Source organism: Ciona robusta, chromosome 14 (assembly GCF_009617815.1).
Source record: "Ciona robusta chromosome 14, ASM961781v2".
In the NCBI taxonomy this organism is placed as follows: domain Eukaryota; kingdom Metazoa; phylum Chordata; class Ascidiacea; order Phlebobranchia; family Cionidae; genus Ciona; species Ciona robusta.
In genome coordinates this window covers 1,403,008-1,427,869 of record NC_143248.1, presented here as the reverse complement: position 1 = coordinate 1,427,869, position 24,862 = coordinate 1,403,008, and the positions used below count along the sequence as shown (strand labels likewise).

Genomic DNA, 24,862 nt, shown 5'->3' with positions numbered 1-24,862 from the left:
ATACCTTCGAACACACATCACCTATAATTGTAGCAGCAGAGAGCATCGAGTACAATCTTTTATGGCTGAGAAAAAAAAGTGCTTTTTTTCTTTTAAATATACTGTATTAGAATATTATCAATATCATATATTTATAAAGTTATCCACATGGTTAATCCAACTAATTAAAAATCAAGTGCTTTTGTTACACTTTTGTTTTAAAAAAAAACGATGATGTTTCGGACAAATACAAACATTGCGGTATAAATTCAATGATCATACAATTTAATAGGGCAACAAAATCAGCAAAAACGCGAAGCAAGAAACATATCCCATCTTACCCCACCCTGCTGTTACAGATAAATATAACGTTTACGTCACTTTAACTAGAAAAAGCTGGTTTTAAATCTGTTTGTTGGATTTATATTTATGCAAAGGTGTGGTAAAAACGATTATGCTAAAAGCAAATAATTAATATTCATATTTCGCTTCCGGCTAAAACGTTGGTAAAATCGGGCGTAGCGTTTTGTGTCTGTAAATAACCCTCAGCAATTTATTTGTATATAATTTGCAGTTAAAAATAAGATCTTGCCAAAAAAGGCGAAGTGTTATGAGTTATCGTTATATTTTATTAAATCTGAAGGTGCGTTTTAACATTCTATTTCTAAACAAACATAGTAATATGTATATGAGGCAAACCTATTTAGGCTTGCGCGCTGTTTTATTTAGCTTTATGTAAACGGGCGGGGTCACGAAATCCGCCTTTTTTGCATTCTGTCAAATTCCATCTTAATTTAGCGGTTTTCGAGGAGACTTATTTTTTAGGATTAATTTTGAAATATATGAAGCTTTAATATAATACTTTGTCATTTTACATCACCACTATACGCACTTAGACGGAACCGCACTTATCCGTGTGCACGAATCGTAACCATCAATTATGGTTAAACGAGGTTAAATGCGGATATGCGTTTTTGTTCTGGTGTTTTTTTGTAAGTTTTTCGCTCTCTGTTCAAATCAGCAACGCAGCAATGGTATACCTTTGTTCTCAGTGCAAGACATTGACGCGTACAAATCTGTTTCGGAAATGCAAACATTCCTTTTTTTCTGCAAAAACAGATGTCACAACCCCTTTTCTTATGCTGCATACCGAGCCTGCAGTAAGCTGAGACAGTCCGTCTCTTTGCAGGGTACAGTTTTGTTTGCCGAAGATTGCTTCGCTAAGCTTTTAAAACGCAGTTTTAGCCAGCTGATGTAGCGGTTAGATTTTATCAGCGCTTTAAAATTCTGCACAGTGTAATATCCATTACCGTGTATGGGATTTAACCTCGTGTTTCTTGCGCTTGTGTAAGCTACACCAACATAACAATGCGATATAAACCAGTTAGCCGTTTTAGTTCAAAATAGAGTTAAGGCATTTATAGCCGTGGTTCGCACACGCAAAATTTTCTAGCTATAAATGTCGTGACTGTAATAGATTGAACGTGGTTTCAAGGCATAACGGTATATACCCAACACAAGCCCACGACCTTGACGGACGTTAAATTTATACTGATATCAGATTAAAAGTTTTGGGACCGAAGATCAATTCTCACAAAGCTGGCCAATTCTCACAGTAGTTTCACTCGGCTTCAATATACACGAGGTTAATATTTTTTCCCAACGCTTTCGGTTTCTGTCAACTTTTTTCTGTTTGTCTCAACAACTGTCTATGCATACATAGCACCGCGGTTGGTTCACCTTGCTTAACCTATGATAAATTTATTTCAAAATTCGGAAACCTTTTTTTGTCAAAATTTTGTTTCAGTGCATTAATTTAGAGTTTCGGAACGAAATTAGAAACTTTTTTAGTTTTAAGTCAAAAGTGCATTAATGTTCATGACCAAGGGCTAGCGGCAAACCAGCCTACTAAATACTGAAACAAAAAAACGTTTCACGAAAATTTCTGACCAGGAGTATTTAGTGCTGTTGTAATACTGCAATTAGCAGGCCGGCCCAAAACTTTCAATCGCTATGTTGTTAGAAGATACACGTATTATATTTTGCGTTTTACGGGCACGAATGTTTTCGTTTTTTTGTTCAGTAATCGAGTTACGTTTTAATATTGTGCTGGTTTTAGGTTTGCTATGATTTGTGTTTTGTTTATTTTTGTATGCGTATCACATTCATCTGTAGTTTGAAAGTCCATTATCACGTTGCATTCGATTATTTGTGATAAAGTACGCACTTTACAGAATCTTGTCAGCTATTTCCGTTATACCTTTCCGCTGACACATAATTAAAATTCAGAATCATATCGAATACAGTATATAAGCTCTGCTAATAGTGTGTGTAACATAACCTATATCAATTCATTAAATCCTAAAATCCTTGTTTAAACAGCTTTAGAAAATAGACTTTGAACAAAACATTTAGGTATTCCTTTTTGTCGCTTTATTTTATGACGTTGAAAAACTCGCCTTTTTGTGTTTGAACACATTGTCCGTGGCCGTTCAAGCGTAATATGCATTGCAAAAGAATTCGCGGCGCCAAGTCTGCTCGATCAAGTCAACATGTTTATCAAGAAAGGGAAAGCAAAACCCAGTGCAAAATTGATCTAGGACAGTTTGACAAACAATAAAGAAACGACTTGATCCGGGAAAGAGTTTGCATTGAATTAGGTTAGTTGACCCGTAAAGACAGAAGTCAATACCGCAGGTGTGTGGTTCAAACAGATCTTTGAGTCGACGCCAAAAAAGGGGTACGAACACGCACTTCGAACTGCATTTCACAAACTCAATTTCCGTTTACGCTCGAAATTGCGTAGGTTACACGCGTAAGGTGGTAATTCTTTACAAAAAATTGGCGGCCCGTTTTAAAACAAAGGAAACAAAAGGAAGATTTTTGAACTCGGTTGCACTTCATGGACGACATAAGAAAGTTTACATTGTCAAACCAATGTTCTTAAAAATGCAACCGCGATTTACAAAAAACGCACGCGCCAAATTTTCTCGGAAACTCTCTATTTAGCCATGGATGTCCTTAGCGTAAAACGGTTTGGCAGGTATATAAACCAAACTCCCAGGAGAGACAGTACCAGAAGTAACTCGCCTAGACAACTCGTACCCGAAAGAGAAAGGTGGTTCGCTGACAAAACACGAGGCAGACTAGACTGTGGCTATAATATCGGAACGGTGTTTTCGGAACGGGGTAATAAAAGCATGTGTTCTTTATATAAGTAATGTCTTTGTTTATTCGCAGAAATATATAGTTATTGTTGTAAAGATGTCAGAATCGAATAGAACAGATATATTATCATGTACTGCGACTGTTGAAAACGGTCAGGAAAATCAAGACTGCTCGAAACGAGGGTTGATACGCAAGAAGTTGCTATCCATTCAAGCGTTCGTAGCATTTGTTGGCATTGCTTTATGCGGACAATCTGCGCTTGCTACTTACAATAAAAGCGTTCTGACCTCAATTGAGAAACGTTTTGGTATCGCAAGTTCTTTAGCGGGGTTTATTGCGGGGGCTTTTAACATTGGAAACTTATTATTTGTGGTCGCGGTGAGTATGCGTTTTATAATTGATCGATTTTGCAACTTACTATATTACTAGTTTAAGCTGATAAAATTCTTATTTTCGTTTATTTAAGCCAATTTTACGCTATTTACAAATCTTAGTGTAATGTATAAAAACCACATGCACATTATGTGCTCAAATTCGAATGCCCAGCGCTCGGGACTTTTAATTTAATGATCATTTTCGTAATGAGTCTTTAGTAAAACATGCGGTAACCTAAAATTTTGGAAATTGGAAAATATTAATCCCATTGTCACATAGTTAACGCCTAAACCTGAACTTGCCTGCAGGCGCGTTGACTTTGTATTTGGTACCAACAGATAAACGATTTAATCTGCGGTGGCATGCGTTGAGGTTTCACACTATATACGCATTTTAGCTATAATTTTTTACCTATACTCAAAGGTATACCATATTTTATGATTTTTCTTTTTTTTTGTAATACTTTTTTAAGTTAAATTCTTTTTATTTTTTCATTTTTTGTGATTATTGGCTATGATATTTAGTAACGTAATGTATTTCTCTTTTAGGTAAGCAAACTCAGCAGCAAGTACAGTCGCCCACGTTTTATCGCAGTTGGTTCACTGATTATTGCCGCGGGTGGACTTATCAACGCCGTGCCTCATTTTATACACGGCGTCTACGAGCCTTCTGCAACGTGAGTGTAAAATTTTGCTCTTTTTCAGTTGTTTTGTTCTGAAGTACAGAGCCGTACTAGTCACATTTAGCAGGGTCTGAAATACTGGTGCTATGAGTAGGACCGTGTAGTTTTTAGAAGATGACAGTGTGTATTTAAAAACTTGCATTTATGATGTTAAATTAGTTAACTGTTAAATACGCCATAACCAAAATGTTGGCACGCGTAAAGCCCTCTCGCTTAGGAAACCTTAAGATTAAAGGCACGAGTTTTTAGTCAGAACGAATCTAAGATGAATGGATAAAGACTAGTCATTGGAATTAGTTCAGTCAATTATTCGAGTTTTTTCTTGGAACGATTTACAAACGAGCCGGCGGCGTATTTCTCTCAAGTGTTTATTGGTTACCGTGTTATGTAATACACTGTTATGTTGAGCCAATTTACTGGAATTGCGAGACAGCACCCTTACGTGATTAGGCAAGCGAACAAAGCGCAGTTTGGCTCAGCTAAGCAAATACGTTTTTAATCCAGCAGTATATTATTTTAGGTTTATAGCAGTTTATACTGTAATTAACGTTACAGATATACAATGTTTTGCTGACATTACCATTTAGGCGAAATATATATATTATACAATTGGTTGGACTTGAATTTTGTCTGTTACATTTTCGTAGCGCCAGATCTTTACAAATAAACAATATCCTTTAATAATTTACCCTTTTCCAAGTATGTGTTAATCTCTGAAACAATAAGGATTGTAATATAGCGTGAAAGCCGCTGCGTAAATAAGTAACAATGTTATCGGATATACGAGTTACTGCTATATATTTGTCATGTGGTTTATACTGATGTCTAGTCAAAAACTGCAGTTTCCATATTTTTAACTTTTCTTGTCACCAATTTACTCCTGTGTGCTACTTAATTAAACTGCGTTGGCAGACAATATTGCAGCACACAGAGACTTCTTTATAAGGAAATATTTAGCCGTTCAAGGAAATATTTAGCCGTTTTCTTATACTTGACACGCTCGTACTGGGTATATTTATTGTATAAATACGCGTATGGTGTAATGTAGGAAATTTAGTTTTATTAAAAAGCGATAGGCAGTTTTCAATTTCCGTGTGAACTAATTAAAATGAGTAGTTTTTCAAATTTGGTCTTACAGTAAAACAACCAGAAATATTTGAAAACAGTTTTTTTACCGAAAAATGCAATTTAATTTTATTTTAATATTGTTTGTTTCAGAAACACGACTGCTAATGTCGACACAGCTGACTGCACTGACTCCTCTAGCGAGTATCCCTATCTGTTCATCATACTTGTTTTGGGACAAATACTTGAGGTACAGTTTATACACGCTAGGGTATTGTACTAAGCGAACTTCTAAAGAACATTAAGGCGTATAAGCTGACATATATTTTAGCCCAATGGTCACTTATGGATTGTTTAAACTTTTTAGCCATACAGAAAAAAAACAAATAACCACAAAGTTACAAATATGGTAAACTTATAAACGGGCACAAGGTGTTTGAAACAGGACACACGTGTAACAAATTAAAATTTTCGACATTAATGAATAGTACTATTCGGATCGTGTTTTAAACTAATAACAACAGTCTGTGGAAGTCGTGAAGATACAGTTTTATAATTTCTTTGGTTGCTACAAAAATGTGTCCCAATTTCCCCACTCTCTTATAATTTAACTGTGACTGTCTTATAATGCAATCCACGAGATTCTTAATAAATCCCGGAAATCAGAGGTTATGCGCACACTAATCGCCGAAACGAGGAGACGTCACGTTTGGCACATAAACAGTCAGCGGACCACCTGCGTGCAAAAATCTAATGACTGTATGGTATGAATTATAATCTAAAATTTTCCACAATATAAAAACTCGCCTAAAATGTCTAGCTTTTTGCAATATGATTGTCAATGCTTTATTTTGACATCAACGTATTTATATTTCGTGCAAAAAAAATTATTCGCACATCAAAAATTTTTCATCAAAAAAACATATTTTTTGCTATTTTTTTTTAAATGCGTAACCATATTGGGAAGTGAAATGTTACAACTCTGTTGATTTGCGATGTTTGCCTTTGAGCTTTCTTGGTTGGTTGCTTCGAAAATGTGTATTAATGGCGCCAAAAACATTAACAATATAGTTAAACGTCTTTTATGGTACATTATCAACTAAAGATATTTAAGCAAAATTATTTCGGAATTGTTTTTTGTCGAGACTAAATGACATTGCTCCAGACTGTCGCCTTCATGTGCAACGGACCAAAACACACGCTATATAAATTAATATTTGCATATCCCAACGTTAAATCCTCTCTTCGAACGTTTACAGTAAATCAATACCGCGTATATGTCAATACCCCAATGTATATATAATGGTCTTTTGTCCGGACACTGCAATTTTTAAAACAGTATGCCAGTATATAGTAGGTTGGGGTAAGATGGTACTTGTTTTCATTCTCTTTCTCGCCCCATTTAGTAGTAAACAAAGAATATTTACATAACTATATAAGCATATCCCCACGTCTCTAAAAGAGCGTTGTTAATTGTTAAAATCAGGATCAGGTAATATGGGATATTATGTTATACCCCACAATTCTACTTACGCTTTAGAAAATACTACAACATTAATTTAGGCGCAGTATTTTTGTTGCCCACTTCGCAGCATAACTAAAAACGCGCTTTATATGCCTGGTATGTAGATTTCAGTGCCTACACTACCAAACGTACGCTTTTGTCGTTGATTGCTTTATACTGGTCTGCTAACACGTGCATTATTAGCGCCAGTCTTCAGCTAGTTGGCGTGTACTGTGTTGGCAATTTCAGAATACTAGCTATGTAAAAGCATGGGTGTTTAAAACAGAATTGTTATATCTATTCATGCGTGTTGTTACTTAATACAGGGCATTGGAGCTACAGTTCACATACCACTTGGCTCTTCATACATCGATGATTATGCGTCAACTTATAACTCGCCGTTATATCTTGGTAAGTCTTTCTTGTACCAGTGGCATACATATAGAGGTATAAATGCATCTGAACCACTATTTATATTATGTATAGTAGGGTTGGGTAAGATACAGCATCATCTTTTCTCGTCTTATTTGGTGGTAAACAAAGAATATTTACAAATTATAATCGTAGCCCCGCGACTTTAAAAGAACGTAAAAGAGATCATGTTAATGTTCAAAACACTATTTAGAAATACGGGTTTTAGGTATCCCATCTTACCCCTTAGTACTAAATATTATTGTGGATTCGTAAGCAAGCACCTTAGCAAGTGGTGCAAAAAATCTGTTCCAGTCGTGAAAATAACAGAAAAATATACGCAGCATTCTGGTAAACGCCTGGAATTCCGCGTTTTGTTGTAAATTCATTAGTGAGAAAATTTAAGCCAATTCAGAAAATAGTAGCCTCCGAAAAATGCGGTAAATAAATGCCGCGCCGCAATACTAGACTTAATTACAGCAGGTCAACAAACAGTATTTAAATTTCAACACCATGGTTGGGAGCCAAGTAATTTGAGAACTCGTGCAATGTTTTCAAAGAGATAATTGTTGGTGTTCTCAGGTACTTTGTTTGTTTTACAAAACTTTGGATCCGGAAGTGGTTACTTAATGGGGTCATGGACTTCAAACGTATATGTGGACTTTGAAAAAGTCAGACCAGGTAAATATTCTTGCAGAAATTTATGGTTGGTCACATTTCTATAAAAAAATGCATAGTTTTTAACATCTGTTTAATATTTCATTTGCACAAAAAATTTTCTGTTTTCTAAACATTTTTTTGTCATTTTTTTGCCAGAAAATTACCCGGTTTCAAAAGACGACGAAAAAAGGTGGGTCGGAGCTTGGTGGCTCGGGTTTCTGATCATCGGAATCTTTGTCATCTTTACTTCGATTCCAATCTTCTTCTTCCCGAAGTCCATGAATAAGCAGGAAGACAAGAAGCAAAAAAACTCTAAGCAAACGCCCCAAAAGGATAGCAATGACACGGAGGTAAAAAACATGTTATTTTTATTGTCACTATGGAAAACTAAATATTTTTTTACAAAAAATAACAAAAAAGTAACGGTCGTACTACGTCGCTTTAACTTTTAAAGCCAATTTATCTTAACATGATAATTATGTACATACGTTTGTACCTACAAATCATGTAGTTATTACCATTTGAATGCCAGCGATATAACTGTTAATACAAACTCTTTTCAGTTGGTAACATTCGTTGCTGGTGACTCAACTGTTACGCAACCGGATAAAATCGACAAAACTTGCGACGATGCGAATATTTCTCAAATACCGTTACTAATCGGTGACGTAGAGGGGAAAGTCCCGGAATCTGAACTCGAAAACAAAGAGTCCAAACCTGAGTTAACCATGTATGAAGGTATGTGCTTGATTTTATGTATGTTTCAAATTCACGAAAAGTGTAGTAGGGGTGGGGTAAGATGGGATATGTTTTTATACTCTTTTTACGTCCCATTTAGGTAGTATACAAAGAACATTCAAAGAATTATAAAATCGTACCGTCAGGATTTTTATAGAGGGTTGTTAACTGGTTATAACACTATACTTCCCTTATCAGAAAATGTTGTTTACAGATTTTATCCAGACAATATGTCGTCTTGTCACAAACCCGTTGTATGTTCTGGTGATTCTCAGTTATTCTGGACTCATGTTCGTTGTCGGATCAGTATCTGCTTTCTTGCCTAAATACCTTGAAATTTCATACAAACGAACCGCTTCAGAAGCGAATCTTATGTTCGGTAAGTATAGTATATTTTATGTTGGTCCAAAAACGTGCTGTCACGACCGACGCTTAGCGCTTTGTCCTGTAGCTTTTCCATACGAATATGGTATTTGTAACCGCATTCGATGGAGTCAGTTCTGACACGCATAAAGTTATGATGTGATACGCTTGTTTAATTCAAAGAAGTTGGCGTTACAATCCCCTTGAAACATTGCCTAATACGAGCGTTTTTTCTTGAAAAATAGTGTTTTAAACTGTTTCCGGCACACCTGTATGTCACGTGTCAACAGCTGCGTTTTATCTAACTCGGTCAAACAAAAATCTGTTACTTCTGCTGCCAGGAATAATGTAAATAATCTTTCAACGGCTCAGTGTGAAAAAACCAAGTGGCGTTCGTCGGAAATAAACTACGTTCTTCATACCAAGTGAGCCGCTAAGAAATCGACCAAACAATATTGAACTTTCGAAAATAAGCCTGGACTGCCATTATTTATCTAACTATATTTTTTTATTTATCGCGTTTTAACGAGCTTAAGACGTGGCATTTTTAGGCGGTAATTATCTTGTTCGCTACAAAATGAAAGCGGCAAATTTTATAATATGTTGTAAAATATATTGACTTAGTTATATATCCTATATGATTTCAAACACAATACTTGTTAATTTAAATCACGACACGCCAAACTGTATAAAGTAATTCACCCAAGTACGAGAATGATTGCGAAACGTTGTCTTTCCGCTTGCTGATTTAACGCAGACTTTTGACTCATTCGATCACCTTGTTGAACGCCTTAAAACTGAACGCACTGGGAACCCCTTTGTCCAAAACAAATAGGTAGAAATGCTTGCGAGGGAGACAGATTGCTTCGAAATTTCCGACCACGTTAACTGACGTGCATACAGCGTGTTACGCAATCATGCAAGCAGTTAAGGTTAACTGACCAAGCGTTATTTACACTTCGACACAAAACGTCCAAGCACAAACCTAACCCTGGAGCGCTTTGTGCGTATTTACACTTCTGCTTCATAGCTTTAATTTCATCGATGATGAGCAATACCTAGGATCAATGTTAGAAACATATGCTGATCAAATTTTATAAGATTTGGTTTTAACTTACGCGCATATTGATCACGCTAAATTGCCCTATAGCATATTATATTTCAATGCCTGTTCCACACTTGGGTCTTATTTCCTAATCGTGTTTTATCAATTAACAACGCTCTTTCAGAGTCTTAAGGATACGGTTTTATATTTATGTAAATATTTTTTGTTTACCACCAAATAGGACGATAAAATTGAATAAAAACATAGACCATCTTACCCTTACCTACTATATGTTACCACAGGTGTTGCGATTCCTGCTGTCATGACCATCGGTCTGTTTTCTGGTGGTTTATTGACCAAGAAAACGAGGTGGGGAGAAAGGGCCTTACTGCGGTACATTGTGGCGATTGGAACTTTTTCTCCGCTTTTATTTCTTCCCAACTTTTTCATGGGCTGCTCCTTTGAGGTAATTTTATGCATTTATGTATATTACATATCGTTGTATAGAGATAGTAGGCTGTTGTGTGGGGTAATGTGGGACACCGTTAGCACCTTAATCCCATATTTCCCGAATATATTTAAACAACTTCGAACGCTCTTTAAGAGTCACAGAGTTACGGATATGCAGTTTTTAATTTTTTTTTTGAAAATATTTTTAAAACTCTTGCCTAGAAAACGACCCGGAAATAACGTTTTTCTGTACAATTACATTTTCCCAAGTTGTATTTGTTCGTCAAAATCTATTAGACCAACTGTTAAGTTTAAAATCAAATATGTTTCTAATCTTTAGCTGGAAATTAAATTTTGGTAGTTCGCAAATGTTCCAACTAATTAAAATTCTATTATTTAGGGTTGCGGCGACACACCCCCAGGATATAATGTGACTTCTGAAATAATTGAATTGGAATCGATAAAATGTGACTGTGATTTCAAAGCCAAGATCTTTGTTGCTTTGATGGCCACCATGACCTTGCTCCTATCCACTCTAGTCACCCCGATATACACAGTTCTTTTGAGGTAAATAGCTTAGTAAGCGAGATTGGATTACTTAGCAAACGTTGTAGCCGTTACTTCTAATCCTATTACTCAAAACTGGACAGCCGTAAACGGATAATGTTGGTGTAATCTCTCGGCTGTCTTGAGAAACCAGGGGGAGCCCTTGACCCCAAAAATCCGAATACCACCTTCGTAGGCAAGATGTTTATTTTTGTGAAAGCGAAATGGATAATTTGTATCACCCCGGTAGAGATTCAGAGCGTTACGATTTCTTATTACAGGCGCTGTCTGATTGTCTGAATTATAGTGATTATTATAAATTTTAACAGAATACATTTTAAAGAGATGAATAGTTTTTCCAAGAGCACACGTCTATGCATTTGAATAACAGATTAAGTCAAATCTAATAGTAAAACTTAGAAAAATAAACGTACAATAAAAATAATAGGTTAATAAAAGCAGGGTTCATGAATCTGTATATTCTTTGCATTTGAAAAGATTGCAGCGAACATTATTTATTAATTTAAACGTCACTTCATGTAGAATAAATTATGGTAAAAATTATGGTATTTTTTGTACTGCAAGAAACGTTAGTTGTCAAAACATTTGGCTTTGAAAAATTACGCCAACCAAGCTTTTCAGTCTGAAAAAGAGATATTCTTTACGCTTGAATGTTCTTTGCCACAAAAATGCGATAAAACTGAATACATAGAGGAGAAAATGACCCCGAAATTGCGAAATTACGACTGTGTACAAAATACTCCTTAAAATAGCGTCTCGAAGGTATGGGTTATTAAAATATGATAAGTTGTTAAGTTACCGCCGACAAACTTGAAAGAGAAAATGTCCAATACCTCTTTATTTGAGTTATTACGACTCTGCACGCGCTTTGGGTATATCATTTAACACGTAATTTAAATCTAAGGGTTTAGGGTCAAGACTGTGTTTTAACCTCAGCGGTAAAAATGTTCAGTGTATAAAACTTTGTGTGTCTGCTCATGGAAAGCGTACGCTTACCATGTATGTGTATAGATAGGGTGGGAAGATAGGACACCTTTAGCACATATTATCAAGATATCCTGATCGTGTTTTAAACGAATTAACAACGGTCTATGGGAGTCGTAAGGATGTTTACGACTAAATGGGACAAGAAAATAGAATGAAAATGTGTCCCATCTCCCCCCAACCTACTATATGAACCGAATTATATATACTGACATACACACATATTATTTAGGTGTGTGGATAAAGAAGACAAAACCACTGGAGTAGCTGTAATGTTCTTGGGCATTCGGGCCTTGGGTAAGTAACAACAATCGAAATTGTGTTGTGTGTGTTGTGTTGTGGTTTTTAAATAGAAATGCCATTTTTTAATTAAACTATGTAAAGTTATTTGTAAGCCACACGTTCCTTTAGGTTTATTGAAACTGTAGCGTTATTTTACCAGCAGTTTTAAAAGGAAACCGTAGCAATTAAATACAACGGCGACTAATTTATTGTAAAATGTCAACATTATTTATTTGCTATTTATTAAAGTTGCCCCCTTCAGAAAAGCCGGCTAAAATAACTGTAGAGTCTTAAAACTGAAAATATTGCAGTTGGCAATTTAAGTTTGGCATATAATTTAACAACGATTTCCTCAGGTCTTATTCCTGCGCCCATAATAACTGGTATGGTGATCGATGGTACTTGTTTAAGGTGGAGCGATGGTTGTTCGGAAAACCGGCACTGTTTGGAATATGACATTATACCTTTTAGGTGAGTTTGGTATCAACTAAAGGTATAGTAGGTGGGGTAAATCGGACTGGTTTTCATTATTTCGTTGTTCCGTTTGGTGGTAAACGTAATAATTAAAAAACCCAACAACAAAATGTATATAGATATAGAACAGATCGCGTATTTTGTTACGCGGCGCCTCGAAACTTTAGTACTTAAAAAGTTTTCGGTTATTGCGGATTAAGGTTAGTCCGTTACTCATACCCTTTTAAAAGGAAATGTATAAAGATGTTCAAACTACAGAACAATAAGCTAAGTATATTGTTCAATCATCTGGATAATGCGCTTAGATAATGTTTACCAGTGTGAATCCCTTTGTTAGTGTTAATATAATACATGGTCTACCTGAAAAGGCCGAACGATTATTGGATAAATTTTCTTTATGGCGGGATTCGCGTGTGGGATGTTTAAACCGCTGGCAGTTTTTCCTTTTGTATCTTTATGTAAACGTTCTAAAAGACAAGAGATAAAGCCAAGAGTAATTACTTGTGGTTGATTAATGGAGACAAGGACTTGTTGTTTTTTTGTAGTTAATGAAGTGTTGGGTAATAAAATAGATATCGTTAGCAATAGCATATACAGTAGGGTGGGGGAAGATGGAACACCTTTAGCACATAACATCTAAACATCGTGTTTTAAACAGTCAACAACGGTCTATTAGGAGACGTAAGGATACAGTTTTGTAATTCTTTGAATGTTCTTTGTTTACATTAAGACTAGAAAATGGGATGAAAAGGTGTCCCATCGTTCCTCGCCCTATTATATAATATCCCATATTTCCAAACCGTATGTTTAAGAACTAAAAACGCTCTTTTCTGAGAAAAAACATCAACCATTCTACCCCACCCTACTATATAATTCACTTTCGTATTATAGAAATTTCTGTACAATGACACACTTTTTTTTATAGGGTCAATTACAATATGTTGATGGTTGGAGGATTACTTGTATCTGCTGTATTCGGCGTTATATCTCTGATACTTACCACACACAAGCATTCGAAAACTCCAGGATTTTTTTGCCGCATTTTTTCCCGTGTAAAACGAAAAATTACGAAGAAGCCGACGAACGAAAATAGCTTAAATATATGAACAAATATAAAATCTAGGTTTTACTTGCGCAGTATTCAATGCACTGACTTAGGGGTGTTAATACGCTTCGAATACAGCTGTGTTTTACTTCACAAAATTGCGCAATTTTAAATTGAAATCAACTTTTCTATTTCCCTTTTCGCTTTTTGTACGGTGTTTTCTGTTTATTTCATTTTTGCTATGAATATTTTTTGTTTCTGACCAAACTACTTTTAACAACGCCCTTTTCACTTTATATGTTTCATTTTTAAGGAGCAATAAATTTAACAAAAACTTTATATTAGCGCATTCTATTTGAGTTATAGTATGATATATATTTATATAATAACTTTAATAAAACTTAATGAAATAAAAGCTATTATATTCGTGTTACAGAAATATAAAAGTGCATATGATGTGCTTGCCATTTAAACGAAAAAATAAATATTTTTTCACAATATTTTAAAAAAAAAACGAAAAATTTCAGTTTACAAAAAGAAAGTTTCTACAGTGAAAATAAATTTAGGTTGTGAAAAAATAAAATGATGTACAGTTTAATACTGTTGTTGGATGCGCACCCTATAATGTCTGGGGTAAAAAACTTAAGGATAGAAAATTGTTGGCTTTTCATATTTGGCCATTTAACGACAAGTACTAGGTGTTTCAGTTAATTCTAAAAAAGTAGAACACACCAGGTTTTGTTTATATTTTTAAATTGGCATGTCTTAAAAATGTTAAAGAACCTTGGTTTATATAGGGTGGCTTCATTTAGTTTAGAACCGGCAAAATATACGATTTCCTGAGCAAATAAAGTGATCCTAATGGAGACTGTACGTAGCAGGTATGTAGCGTGGGGCTGTGACGTCATACTCTCTCGATCTGTACTTCCCTCTGTGACGTGCTGATGACGTAGTACTGATAGAATCGATAGAAATGTCGTCATCGCTCAATAAAAAAGCTACAGGTACTCGACCTCTTTTAGAGCCAATCTAATAAAACAAGTTTAAAATGAGCTTCAAAGGTTTCAACTTTGAAAATGGAAATCCTTTGTTTGCCCAAGCATTCAACACCGCGAGGGTAAATAGCATTGGCCTGGTCTTCACCTTTAAAACAGGTTTTATGCGATTACAAGGTCGGGGTGGGAGACTAATCCTTACAGTTATCGTCCGGGCATGCGCCAAGGTCACAACGAAAGTGAAACACCGAATAGGTTTACCGCTCACGAACACGAAATGGGTGTTCTATGGGAAAACGTACACCAAACAAACATTCGGAAACTTAATTTGGCAAGCAGTCCAGACAACAAACAACGTTAAAACCTCCATTAGTAAAGCAAAATGGCAAAAGTTAAAAATATATAAAAAGTAGAAATTTGTTTTAAAAAAAATGCGAAAAAGGAAATTTCTGTTAAAATAATTTTGCTTGACCATTTCGATAAAGGATATATTTTTCACAGATACATTCCAAAATAGCAACACTGCACTGATGGAATGGAGTAATGTCTGTAATGGGTCATCTATATATGCAAACAACTCGGAAAACACATAGAACTGCAAAGTGCCACCCACTGCAAACACACAAAACTCAAATTGGCACCAGAGAACAAATCGCTACCACCAAAATACTGCTTACGTTGAAATAAAGGTAGGGTATATAGTTCATACGCCGTTATTCGGTAGTAGGCTGCAATTGAAAAATTTGGGTATTTCGAAAAATATTTAAGAGAATGTATGTAAAATACTTAACAATAGAGTGCCTTATTCCAAAGTTGGAATATATTATTTTTTATATATAGTAGGTTGGGGGGAAAAGGAGGCATTTTCATTCTATTTTCACGTCCCGTTTGGTTGAAAACAAAAAACATTCAAAGAATTATAAGACTCTCATAGACTGTTGTTAAAACACCACCAGGACATTTGGTAATATTTGCTAAATGTGTTCCATCTTACCTCACATTTCTATACTTCAAATTACATCACTAAATGAATACGTGAGTAAACATGTATATGTTTTATGCACGCATTAAAATATATGCGTTACATGCAGTTTAGACTAACGCGTCTTGTTTATGGTATTGCAAGCGCCATTGCATCTTATGTGCAGATGTATATTTACCTATCATTCACGTTTGCAACGTCCCTGCACGCTGCATTAAACACGGGTCATAAGTTAAGCTTAAACTTTTTGCGGTAAAAATCGTTTTAAAGTAAAATAATAACCACAAATTGCAAAACTGCGGGTAGCAGTTCCTGGAAAAGATATGCATTACCGCTTTATTGATGAGATATGTATGCAAACTATTTCACGTAAACACCTAAAGGAGAAATATTGGCTTAACGCACTATGGGTCATGCCATTTACGTGCTTACCTGAACGTCACAGAAACCGTCAGCTTTGGAAGGGTTTACCACAATTACATTTTCTCCTTGCTGCATGCGTAGCTCTTCATGGTGGCTTTTGTACGGGCTGTCAACAGCGGGATCGTAATCATACAACGCAGTAGCTCGGCGCGTACGGTCTTGGCCTTCGGTATGCGAATTCCGTGGCGTAACCTGTATGTATCATCGTATACGTCAAGACAAGTCATAAGTTAAAACCACAACGTCTGGTTCTTTGTTTATGGGAAATTTGGATCGGGTCGGGGAACCAGTATTACAAAATTGCGTGGGCGCTGTAACCGAAATGCTTTTAAAAAAGTGGCAAAAAAAAACGTTAATCATCTTAATGAGAATATTGCCCAGAGAGTGTTTAACCAACAGTGTCAAAACTACTCTAATGCCCAATACAGAAAGCAGGGAAAATGGACATATTTAAAGCCATATATAAACTAGCAAAAACAATTTATTGCAAATTGAACAAATATGACTTACGTTAGGCGTAGACGTTGTAAATCTTTCCTTTGGCGAAGTATTTTGTGATGTCATGGAGTCGTGTGACGTCATAAGGTTGGGTGACGTCACGGGCGTTCGTGGGGATTGGTTTGGGGTATAAAGAACCTCAGAAGGTTTCGAACGTGTACCCACGGAACTAACTGTACGTACCTCAATGGTGAACGTTTTGGAAAGATTTAAATCCCCAAGAATAGCCTGAAACAAGGAGCCGAAGATATCAACCCATACATTGCACACATGGTGAAAATATGACTTAAACTAAACAACGCTGTTAAAATATTTCGCAAACGAATGACATAAACCAACTCAAAGTAAAATATTTTAAAGGCCTGTGTTTAAAACAATAGCAAAATATAAGCAAAAGTTTTTAGTTATCGTTTATAGACATCTCGCGTACATCAAAATAGTTTCTAATTGACGCGCTTTATTACAACTGTTCAGATGAAAAAAAAATCTTTCTTACTTTATTGGTATAAGCTCCTGAAATCTGAATTTTACGGACTCTGTCCACCGATATTTCGTAACCAATAACTGGAACGTCGTTGCTTCTTGAAATCTGAAATCATATTGTGATGAATAAGAAGTCATAAAAGTAGATCCGCCATAAACAAAAATAAAGCTATGGGTGCTGCCGTACTGGGTATCTAGTAAGTGCAAAGCCGAAAATTGTAACCGACAATTCGTCAATGAAAAAAAAAAAGTATATATAAGACAGAATTTGGCTAGTTAGGTTTTAACCCACCAAGTCAAGCACAGGCGGCGTCCAGCATATTATCATGCTCTTGTTTCCCATCGTCTTCTCGATCACCAGAAACGTGGGAGGCTGCGGTGACGTAAGCATCGGTGACGTCATCGAACGCTGGCTTGTGCGGAAATCGCTATGAGACAAAGATGCGTTGATGTCATCACGAACCAAAGGAGGTTTTCCGCTGATAAACTGAGCAGGAGTAGAAACGTCGGATCGGATTGAGTGATGTTTGGATGATGATCTCGGAGGCAGGGAAGAGGATCGGCTCTTCTCTAAAGAGGTCTTCGCAGAGGTCGGAGTGCCTGGTCTTACATACGAGGAGCATTCATTAGAACGGGGTTCTCTTTTACGGTCCCTACTGGGTCTGGTCGCTTGTGTTTTATTGTTTGATTGATTTCGTTGTCTCTGTGACCGTTTCGTGCTCGCTTTGCTGACGTAACTACTTTCTGAAGTTACGTAACTGGGATCGGATACGTCATCACGATGACGTGTTGATTTTTCACGTTTGTTCTTACTAGGTAAATAATCTTGAATCGAAATCGACAAGTCACTTTCGCTTTCATGAATTGATGATGACGTCAGTGAGCTGGTTCGTCGGGCAGGTGACGTCATCACGTTGTTATTTTTGAAAAAAGGCTTCTTTGACTTTTTCGACGATCTAGAAATAACGTACGCGACGTTATGATGATGTCACTCGTGACGTATAATAATGACGTTACCTTTCAATCTTGTCCGCTACGATCAGATGAGCTTGTTCTAACTTTTTATAAAGGTCGACTATCTTCTCCGGGCTTGAAGAGGCGCTCTGAAAAATAGAAATATAATCTAAATACCTGACTGAATCAACTAACATAAAAGATTCAAAAATACAATCATTCCACAGTCGAACCTTTTTTCGTTTGTTCTTCCCCTTTTCCAACACAAAAGCTTGCATTCCTTCCACCTGTTCTGCTGCTACAAGATGCGCCAAAGGAACGAAGCCTATTTTACCCCGAACCTCAGCTAACTGGTAAAACTGAAATAAAAATAACCATTAATGTGATAAAATGGCTAAATTAAAATCACCTCGTTTAATCAGTTCCACTAACCTAGATGGCAAACTATAGTTTATCACTCACGTCAGTAATTAAAGTTAGAAAAACGCACAATATACCAGGCAAAAAAATTAGTTAAAACGCTTAATGCCAAAATCGTATGCAATTCAGTTAAACTCGAATTAACACATACTTTGCCATTTTTTCTTTCATCTGGATTACCAATTGCCACCACAGTGTCTCCCGCGAGCAACGGTAGGTCTGGAAGAAGAGAGTGTGTGATAGGAAGACTCTCGTTGTAGGCGGGTGATGGCGGTTTGTTAGCGGGCGCAAAGTCGTGTTTTGCAACGTATATGCGATGACTTGGAGAACGGGGTTGGGAAAGCGGCGATTTTTCTGTCAATGCTTTGATCAGCGGTGAGGTACGTGAAACATCAGAATAAGCTGCAAAAACAAAGTGATGTTTACAGCTGTGATAAATCTCTAGTGAGGGTATACGTATTAGTACCACAACGTACATTTGTTCTCAATATTTTCCGCGCTTTCGACGTCAATGTGTCTCTCAGTGTCTGAAAAGTCGTTAGTAACGTCGTTACGTCTAAGCAGGCGGTCCGCTTTGGAGAGAATGCTCTCGAAGCCGACTGATGACGTAGTTGAATCGTCATCGTTGACGTCAAGGGAGGTATCTGCCCTTTTCTTGTTAAGTCTTAGAACCAGTTTAGCGAGAATTTGGTCTCTCTCCAGGCATTTTCGTTTCAAGTGAGAGACTTTCGCCTAAAGGGAAAAAGGTAATGAGGCGATCGGTTAATTACGAACACAGAGCTCAAGTATTGGACTCGTTCCAAATAAAACGGTTCAAAGATTTTACATGATGTTTATGAAAATGGGTATCCGGTATTTGCAATGACATTTCTTGTGACAGAATACAACTCTTTTTTAGGGTAATCTTTCAAAGTAAAACGTATCGTTTGACCACATATCTGTGGTTAAGCTTCGGTAACTTTGAATTACTTGTAAAATATTCGCTAAGATAACAGTTTTGGTTAATGAAAGATTGGCACGCAATTTGAAGCTAGTATGGTATTAGTTTATGTCCATGGTTAGCTAATAGCGTTTACTATATAATTTCAATTTACACAAACACCAGGTGACTATGAGTGAATGAATGTAACTATATAGCTTTATATTTTCGTGGCCGGAAAACGACAGTCGCTATATAACAGGGGTGTTTTGTTTCATACATCTCGCGACAGCTGACAAGTTCAAGTCGGTGTAAGTCGTATTATGCTTGATGAATCTTATAAACAACTTGCTGAAAGACACGGACCAGGTGTTACGCATTATCAGACATAAAAAACAACATGTCACTTTTTTGAATAATATTCCAATAAATACCCGACATAACAGCGGCAAATGTGTTGTGTAAGGGCAGACATCTTTGTAGTTAAAATATAACAAAATCCGCTGGCTAGTCTGTGAAAATGTCGCGTTAACGGTGATTACCTTTTCCGGGGCAAGAGCAAGTTCCGCACCATGTTTCTTTAACGTAAGACTGGCAAACTAGAACGCAGAAGCAAGTCTTGTTAGTGAAAGTTGGTTAGTATAGTTCACATAACAGGAATGTTAATAAGAAGCGCCTTTGATGTGGCCCTTAAGAAGGCAATCAAGGCTAGGTGCAAGAACAGCAGCATTTTTGTGGAATGTAAATGAAAAACTCGCCGTCTGTAGCTTAAGTAAGATACAGACGACGAGTCAAGTAATTAGGTGTAGTTGACAATACCCTAAGCACCATAAAAGGGTAATGAATATGTTGATATTTACCTTGGCACACCAGTAGTCTAGCCACCACCATCACCGAAATTGGTTAATGAAAAACAAGACATTAAAAATGTTACAGAATGGCTTGCAAAGTTAGTCTTGGTAAACATAATAAACTTACAAGTTAGTTGAAAATAAACGTTGATGTTAGAAATTAGTAAGTTTCTAAAACATGAATAATAAACTAATGCTTACATTACTAGCGATGTATTCGAAACCGTCTTTTATTTCCTCCAGCTGCTTGGCTGAGGGTATGGGGCTAAGCTTTGGTGACGTCATACGACTTTGTGGTGACGTCATTCCGCTACGCATTGGTGATTTTTGATAATTCGGCGACGTGACTTCCTGCACTTCACTGAGAGGCAGCGGCGTGGACGTTTTGGGCTGCTTCATAAATAAGATAAGTTTATGAAGTATTAATTTAGATTGTGACATTCTGTTCTGTATGGATGACATTATACGGCAAGCCACGATAGAGAAACTGGGTTTTAATTAGGTTGACTCATTACAGGATATCCGCTACATACTTTAATGGCAAATGAAATTACATTCATACAGTTCGCTTTTGCATTTCGAATCAACAGAACGAGAGTTGACAATGTAGCAACTGAACCTTAACACGTATAGTATTTTAACCCACTGACCCGTGGCTCTCAATTTATAATTTCTTTACTTTGAACTAATAGGTTTAACTTGTACGGAAAGGAAATAACTGTTGTATTTAAACATTACTCAAAATCCCAACTTCTTAAATCTAATTGCACCACACACGATGGCTATATACCGTCACCTCTTTGTTCTCGTTTTTCTTTGCTTCTTTTTGTTCGTCAAGCTGTTTGTCCAGAAGATGGGCCCTAAGGATCGCGTTCTTCTCCTTTGCTTCTTCCGCTTTCCTGTTTGCCGCTTCCGCTTCTTCTCGCATCGCCTCTACGTCACGAGCTATTACGTCATTGAACTTCCGGTCGCGTAACATGGTTTCGTAACTGTATAAATCGAAATATTAAATGACGAAAGGTGTTATGATATAACTTACTTGTCCTCGACCGTTTTAAGTCGCGATATTTCGCTCTCTAGCGCGCCCAGCCGGCGGTCAAGTTGTCTCTTGTCGCGATCAGACTGTGTAACTTCGTGGAACCACTTTCTAGCTTCCTCTCTTGCTTTCGTCACTTCCTGGATAAGGGTAGGACGGTCATCTGGGAGTAAGGAACCTGCAGACACAGTGCTTGCGTCTGTCAGGTTGTTAGAAGATTGAACTAGAGTACTTTCGACTTTGATAGGTTTTACTTCAAGCGCTTCAGGGTCTGAAATTTGTTTCTTTTTCCCTTGTTTTGAAGGAGTCTTTATTTCAACCTCGAATTCATTTTTTTCTAACGAGTTATTTGAAACAGAGGAAGAGGACGTGGATTCATTTTCAGAAGTTAGGGAGCTTTTGCTCTTTTTATGTGAGGTAGCGGGCTCGTCATTGATCACGGATCTTTCGGAGCTCGAAGAAGCGTGTCTTCCTCTTCCACTCGCATAAGATGTAACAGACCGATCTTCAAAGATAGGGATCTGAATGCTCGATTCCGGAAGAAGAGTTTTCGTATCATCTTGAACGATTTTAGACCCATCAGGAATTACATCTACTGCTGATTCATGGCCGTCTGTGTCTGTGTGTACATTGCCAGCCATTGTAACGTTTTCAGATGGCAATGTCACAAGACTGATGTTCCCGCTTTTCCTCTGTTCTCCTATGCCGTCAGATTCTACTTTTTCAGTCGAACTCTCAGAAGAGGATGACACTGAATCAACATCAGATTCTCTTCGAAGTTTCGGCGAACTTTCTGCCTTCCTTGGACTTGCGTCCTCTCTTTTCAGCTCTCTGGTCGGAGACGTAAAAGGGGAAGAGAATCGAGATCGAGCATCCGGACTTAATTTTCCACGCGATGTTCTTGGAGTGTCTAACTCCACTCCAATGTCTCTGACAGTTTGGCGCGCCTCATTGATACCTTCACGTAAAGCACTTGTGGGTTGTCCGTCCCCTTGGTAACTCTCCGACCTCTGGCGGGGTTTTCTGTTCTCCGTTTCTTCTGTGTTCAATTTGCTCGCATTGAGAGAGTCCACGCTTCTGCTACCCACTTCAACTTTAACAGCCGCTGGCGTGCGCGGAGAAATGATGGACGCGCGTGATGATGGACGGTCGGTTGGTGGCGCTGTAAAGCTCGACCGGAAAGAATTGATCGGGGACAAAGTTAGTTCCAACAGACTTGGATCTCCAGTATCTTTAAGAGCTGCTTTTAGTTTTTCAATTCTTTCTTTCAGTGACTGATTTTCTCTCTATAACAAATAAGCTACAATGTAAAATGTAAATCCACACAAACTTATGCACAAAATATTAGTAGTTATCCTAATCTCCAGTATGTATGGCAGAGGTTGGGGAAGATGGGACACATTTTCATTTTATTTTCTCGTCCCATTTGGTAGCAAACAAAAAACAATCAAGGAGTTAAACAAACGTATCTTCACAACTTCCATAGACCGTTGTTAATTGTTTAATGCATGCTCAGGATATTTGGATATTATGTACTAAAGGTTTTCCGTCTTCCCCACCCTAATATATGTACTGGGTTTCTAGGTTAACCCATAGAATTTAAATGTGCAGCCGGAAAGTTGTTGTTATTACCTGCAGCGCTTCAATCTCCCACTGCAGTTTTTCAATTGTTTTCTGTTTTCGTTGAAGTTCTTTTTGAAGTTTATCAATTTCACCTTCGCATTCTTCAAGGCCGTCAGTCTTTCGCTGTAAATTTGCTTGCTTCATCTAGAATAAAAATGTAAACCGCAGTTTTAAATCACAAATTTGAATGTGACCAGCAGAAATTAGTACAAAATACAATTAAAAAAATATATGTCAAAAAAACAAAAACAAAGGTATGCGCATACGTACACACGCATAAATGAACACAAACAAGAACAATAAAGACAGAACAAAATTCCACACCTTAATAACATCTTTTAGTTCATCAATTTGTCTCTCATGCTCAACAATCTCCTCCGAGAGCTCTTCTTCTCTTTTTTTCATCTTCTTTTCCAACTTCATCGCTTCCTCTCTATGTTGCTTAGCAACGCTGTCCAGCTGGTGATGTAATTCTTCCACCATGACGTCACGATCTGGAAATATTAGTAAGTGGTGTGACACAGTAGCCCGACTTGGATGCTTAAATTTTCCGTTCACACGTACAAACACCAGTTTATTGGAAGTTGAGGTAATGTGTCAATATGGCCTAACCCTTTAGGTCCTAAAGGATGTAACCCATATAAATTAAATACAAAGTGTGATGCCGAATCGGCTATAGATTACTCTCTATTTCGGCGTTTAAAATACATTTCGTGACTTGTCCACCCAATAGACGAAATATATTTTATGGTTTTATATTTACAGCATTTTATAGAACCATCTATGAATGAAACCTTTGACGTCTTCTTCCAGGCCCTTCATTTTCGAATTCAATTCTTCCGCCTCTTCTTCCAGCTCGAGGAGTCTCGCGTATTTCGCTTGCCGCTCATTGCTGCTTACATCGGAATCTTCGTCGCTTCCCGCCGGCTCAGCAGCATGAAATTCCCGCAATTCGATGCGCAATTCCTCGGCCTTAATAACAAGTACAGATAACAACTCAGGTTAAACGTGAACCTGTATTATAACAAACAAAACGAAATGAAAATGGTATGTGAACTCTAGTATTAATGACTATGTTACTATTTGTAATGAAGACGACAGCACGGGTATACTCTTCATTATAAAACAATGAATTGTTCTATGTTTATAAAACAAACATAACATATAGAGTCGTAGACTACGTTCCACAGAAAAAAAAGGAGAAGACGGGACATTTTTATCACATAACATCCAAATATCCTGATCGTGTTTCAAACAATTAACGATTGTTTATGGCAGTCGTGAGGATACGGTTGTTTAATTGTTTTGAATGTTCTTTGTTAATATTTTAAAAGGGTTGAAAATAGAAGGAAAATGTGTCCCATATTCCCCCACCCTACCGTATATTACTGTGCAAAAAGTAAAACAGATATTGCCAAGAACTAACTTCCACTTTTAGTTCTCTAATTTGTCGATTAAGATTTTCGACTTGTTCGTATTCAAGGCTCCTTTTAAGAGCTTCTAGTTGGTTCTTGCAGTTAGTACACCTCTTGTTAGCAAGATCCAAATCCTGTAAGGGTTTGGTACAAGCTGCTAATGACTGCTACGTTACTGGTTATGATATGTGTGGATTCTATATGGAACGTTTTAAGCACTACAATTTTATTCGTTGGGGTTATGCTATATGATATTGTAATGAGCAAAGGGTTTTTCTAGGTAAAATGTTTTGCTATTTATTGAAAAGAACTAAAAAATGTTAAGTTAGTATGGCTATGATCGGAGTAGGTATATAAACATGTTTATATACCAGCTTTGGTTTATGATGAATGATGTAACAATAAAATAATGCGTTGCATAGCTATTTAAACTATACAAGCTATTTAATACATTATAAATTTTCATTTATA

General features: G+C 36.9%; 2 protein-coding genes across 7 annotated transcripts in view; one reads left to right on the top strand and one right to left on the bottom strand.

Moving 5' to 3' along the window:
• Nucleotides 1-3,193: 3,193 nt before the first annotated feature.
• LOC149724784 (solute carrier organic anion transporter family member 2A1-like) lies at nt 3,194-14,131 on the top strand. Of its 2 annotated transcripts, XM_089892055.1 has the most exons (13): nt 3,194-3,525; nt 4,071-4,198; nt 5,423-5,519; nt 7,100-7,184; nt 7,767-7,865; nt 8,001-8,194; nt 8,408-8,582; nt 8,797-8,961; nt 10,293-10,456; nt 10,841-11,007; nt 12,224-12,288; nt 12,630-12,744; nt 13,673-14,131. In XM_089892055.1, exons 1-13 carry the CDS (start codon nt 3,244-3,246, stop codon nt 13,851-13,853), a joined length of 1,917 nt encoding a protein of 638 aa, XP_089748181.1. In that variant the 5' UTR covers nt 3,194-3,243; the 3' UTR covers nt 13,854-14,131. The 2 variants fall into 2 exon arrangements, with proteins under 2 accessions (XP_089748181.1, XP_089748182.1); XM_089892056.1 differs by lacking the exons at nt 3,194-3,525; nt 4,071-4,198 and adding an exon at nt 4,281-4,654.
• Nucleotides 14,132-14,245: 114 nt separating this feature from the next.
• The window catches only part of LOC149724782 (uncharacterized), a 32,327-nt gene continuing 21,710 nt past the window's right edge, over nt 14,246-24,862 (bottom strand). For 2 of the 5 annotated variants that reach the window (XM_089891988.1, XM_089891992.1), the window contains 17 exons: nt 24,403-24,525; nt 23,771-23,948; nt 23,301-23,470; nt 22,986-23,120; nt 21,357-22,639; nt 21,114-21,306; nt 20,519-20,710; nt 20,009-20,065; nt 19,024-19,279; nt 18,699-18,949; nt 18,361-18,486; nt 18,191-18,276; nt 17,466-18,129; nt 17,187-17,279; nt 16,703-16,918; nt 16,202-16,384; nt 14,246-14,821 (listed from right to left, as the gene is read on the bottom strand). In XM_089891988.1, the coding sequence (XP_089748114.1) occupies nt 14,651-14,821; nt 16,202-16,384; nt 16,703-16,918; nt 17,187-17,279; nt 17,466-18,129; nt 18,191-18,276; nt 18,361-18,486; nt 18,699-18,949; nt 19,024-19,279; nt 20,009-20,065; nt 20,519-20,710; nt 21,114-21,306; nt 21,357-22,639; nt 22,986-23,120; nt 23,301-23,470; nt 23,771-23,948; nt 24,403-24,525 (4,377 nt within the window). In that variant the 3' untranslated portion in view covers nt 14,246-14,650. Of the gene's footprint in view, nt 14,822-15,464; nt 15,516-16,201; nt 16,385-16,702; nt 16,919-17,186; nt 17,280-17,465; nt 18,130-18,190; nt 18,277-18,360; nt 18,487-18,698; nt 18,950-19,023; nt 19,280-20,008; nt 20,066-20,518; nt 20,711-21,113; nt 21,307-21,356; nt 22,640-22,985; nt 23,121-23,300; nt 23,471-23,770; nt 23,949-24,402; nt 24,526-24,862 lie in introns of all 5 variants that reach the window. The other 3 variants (XM_089891991.1, XM_089891989.1, XM_089891990.1) reach the window with 3 other exon arrangements.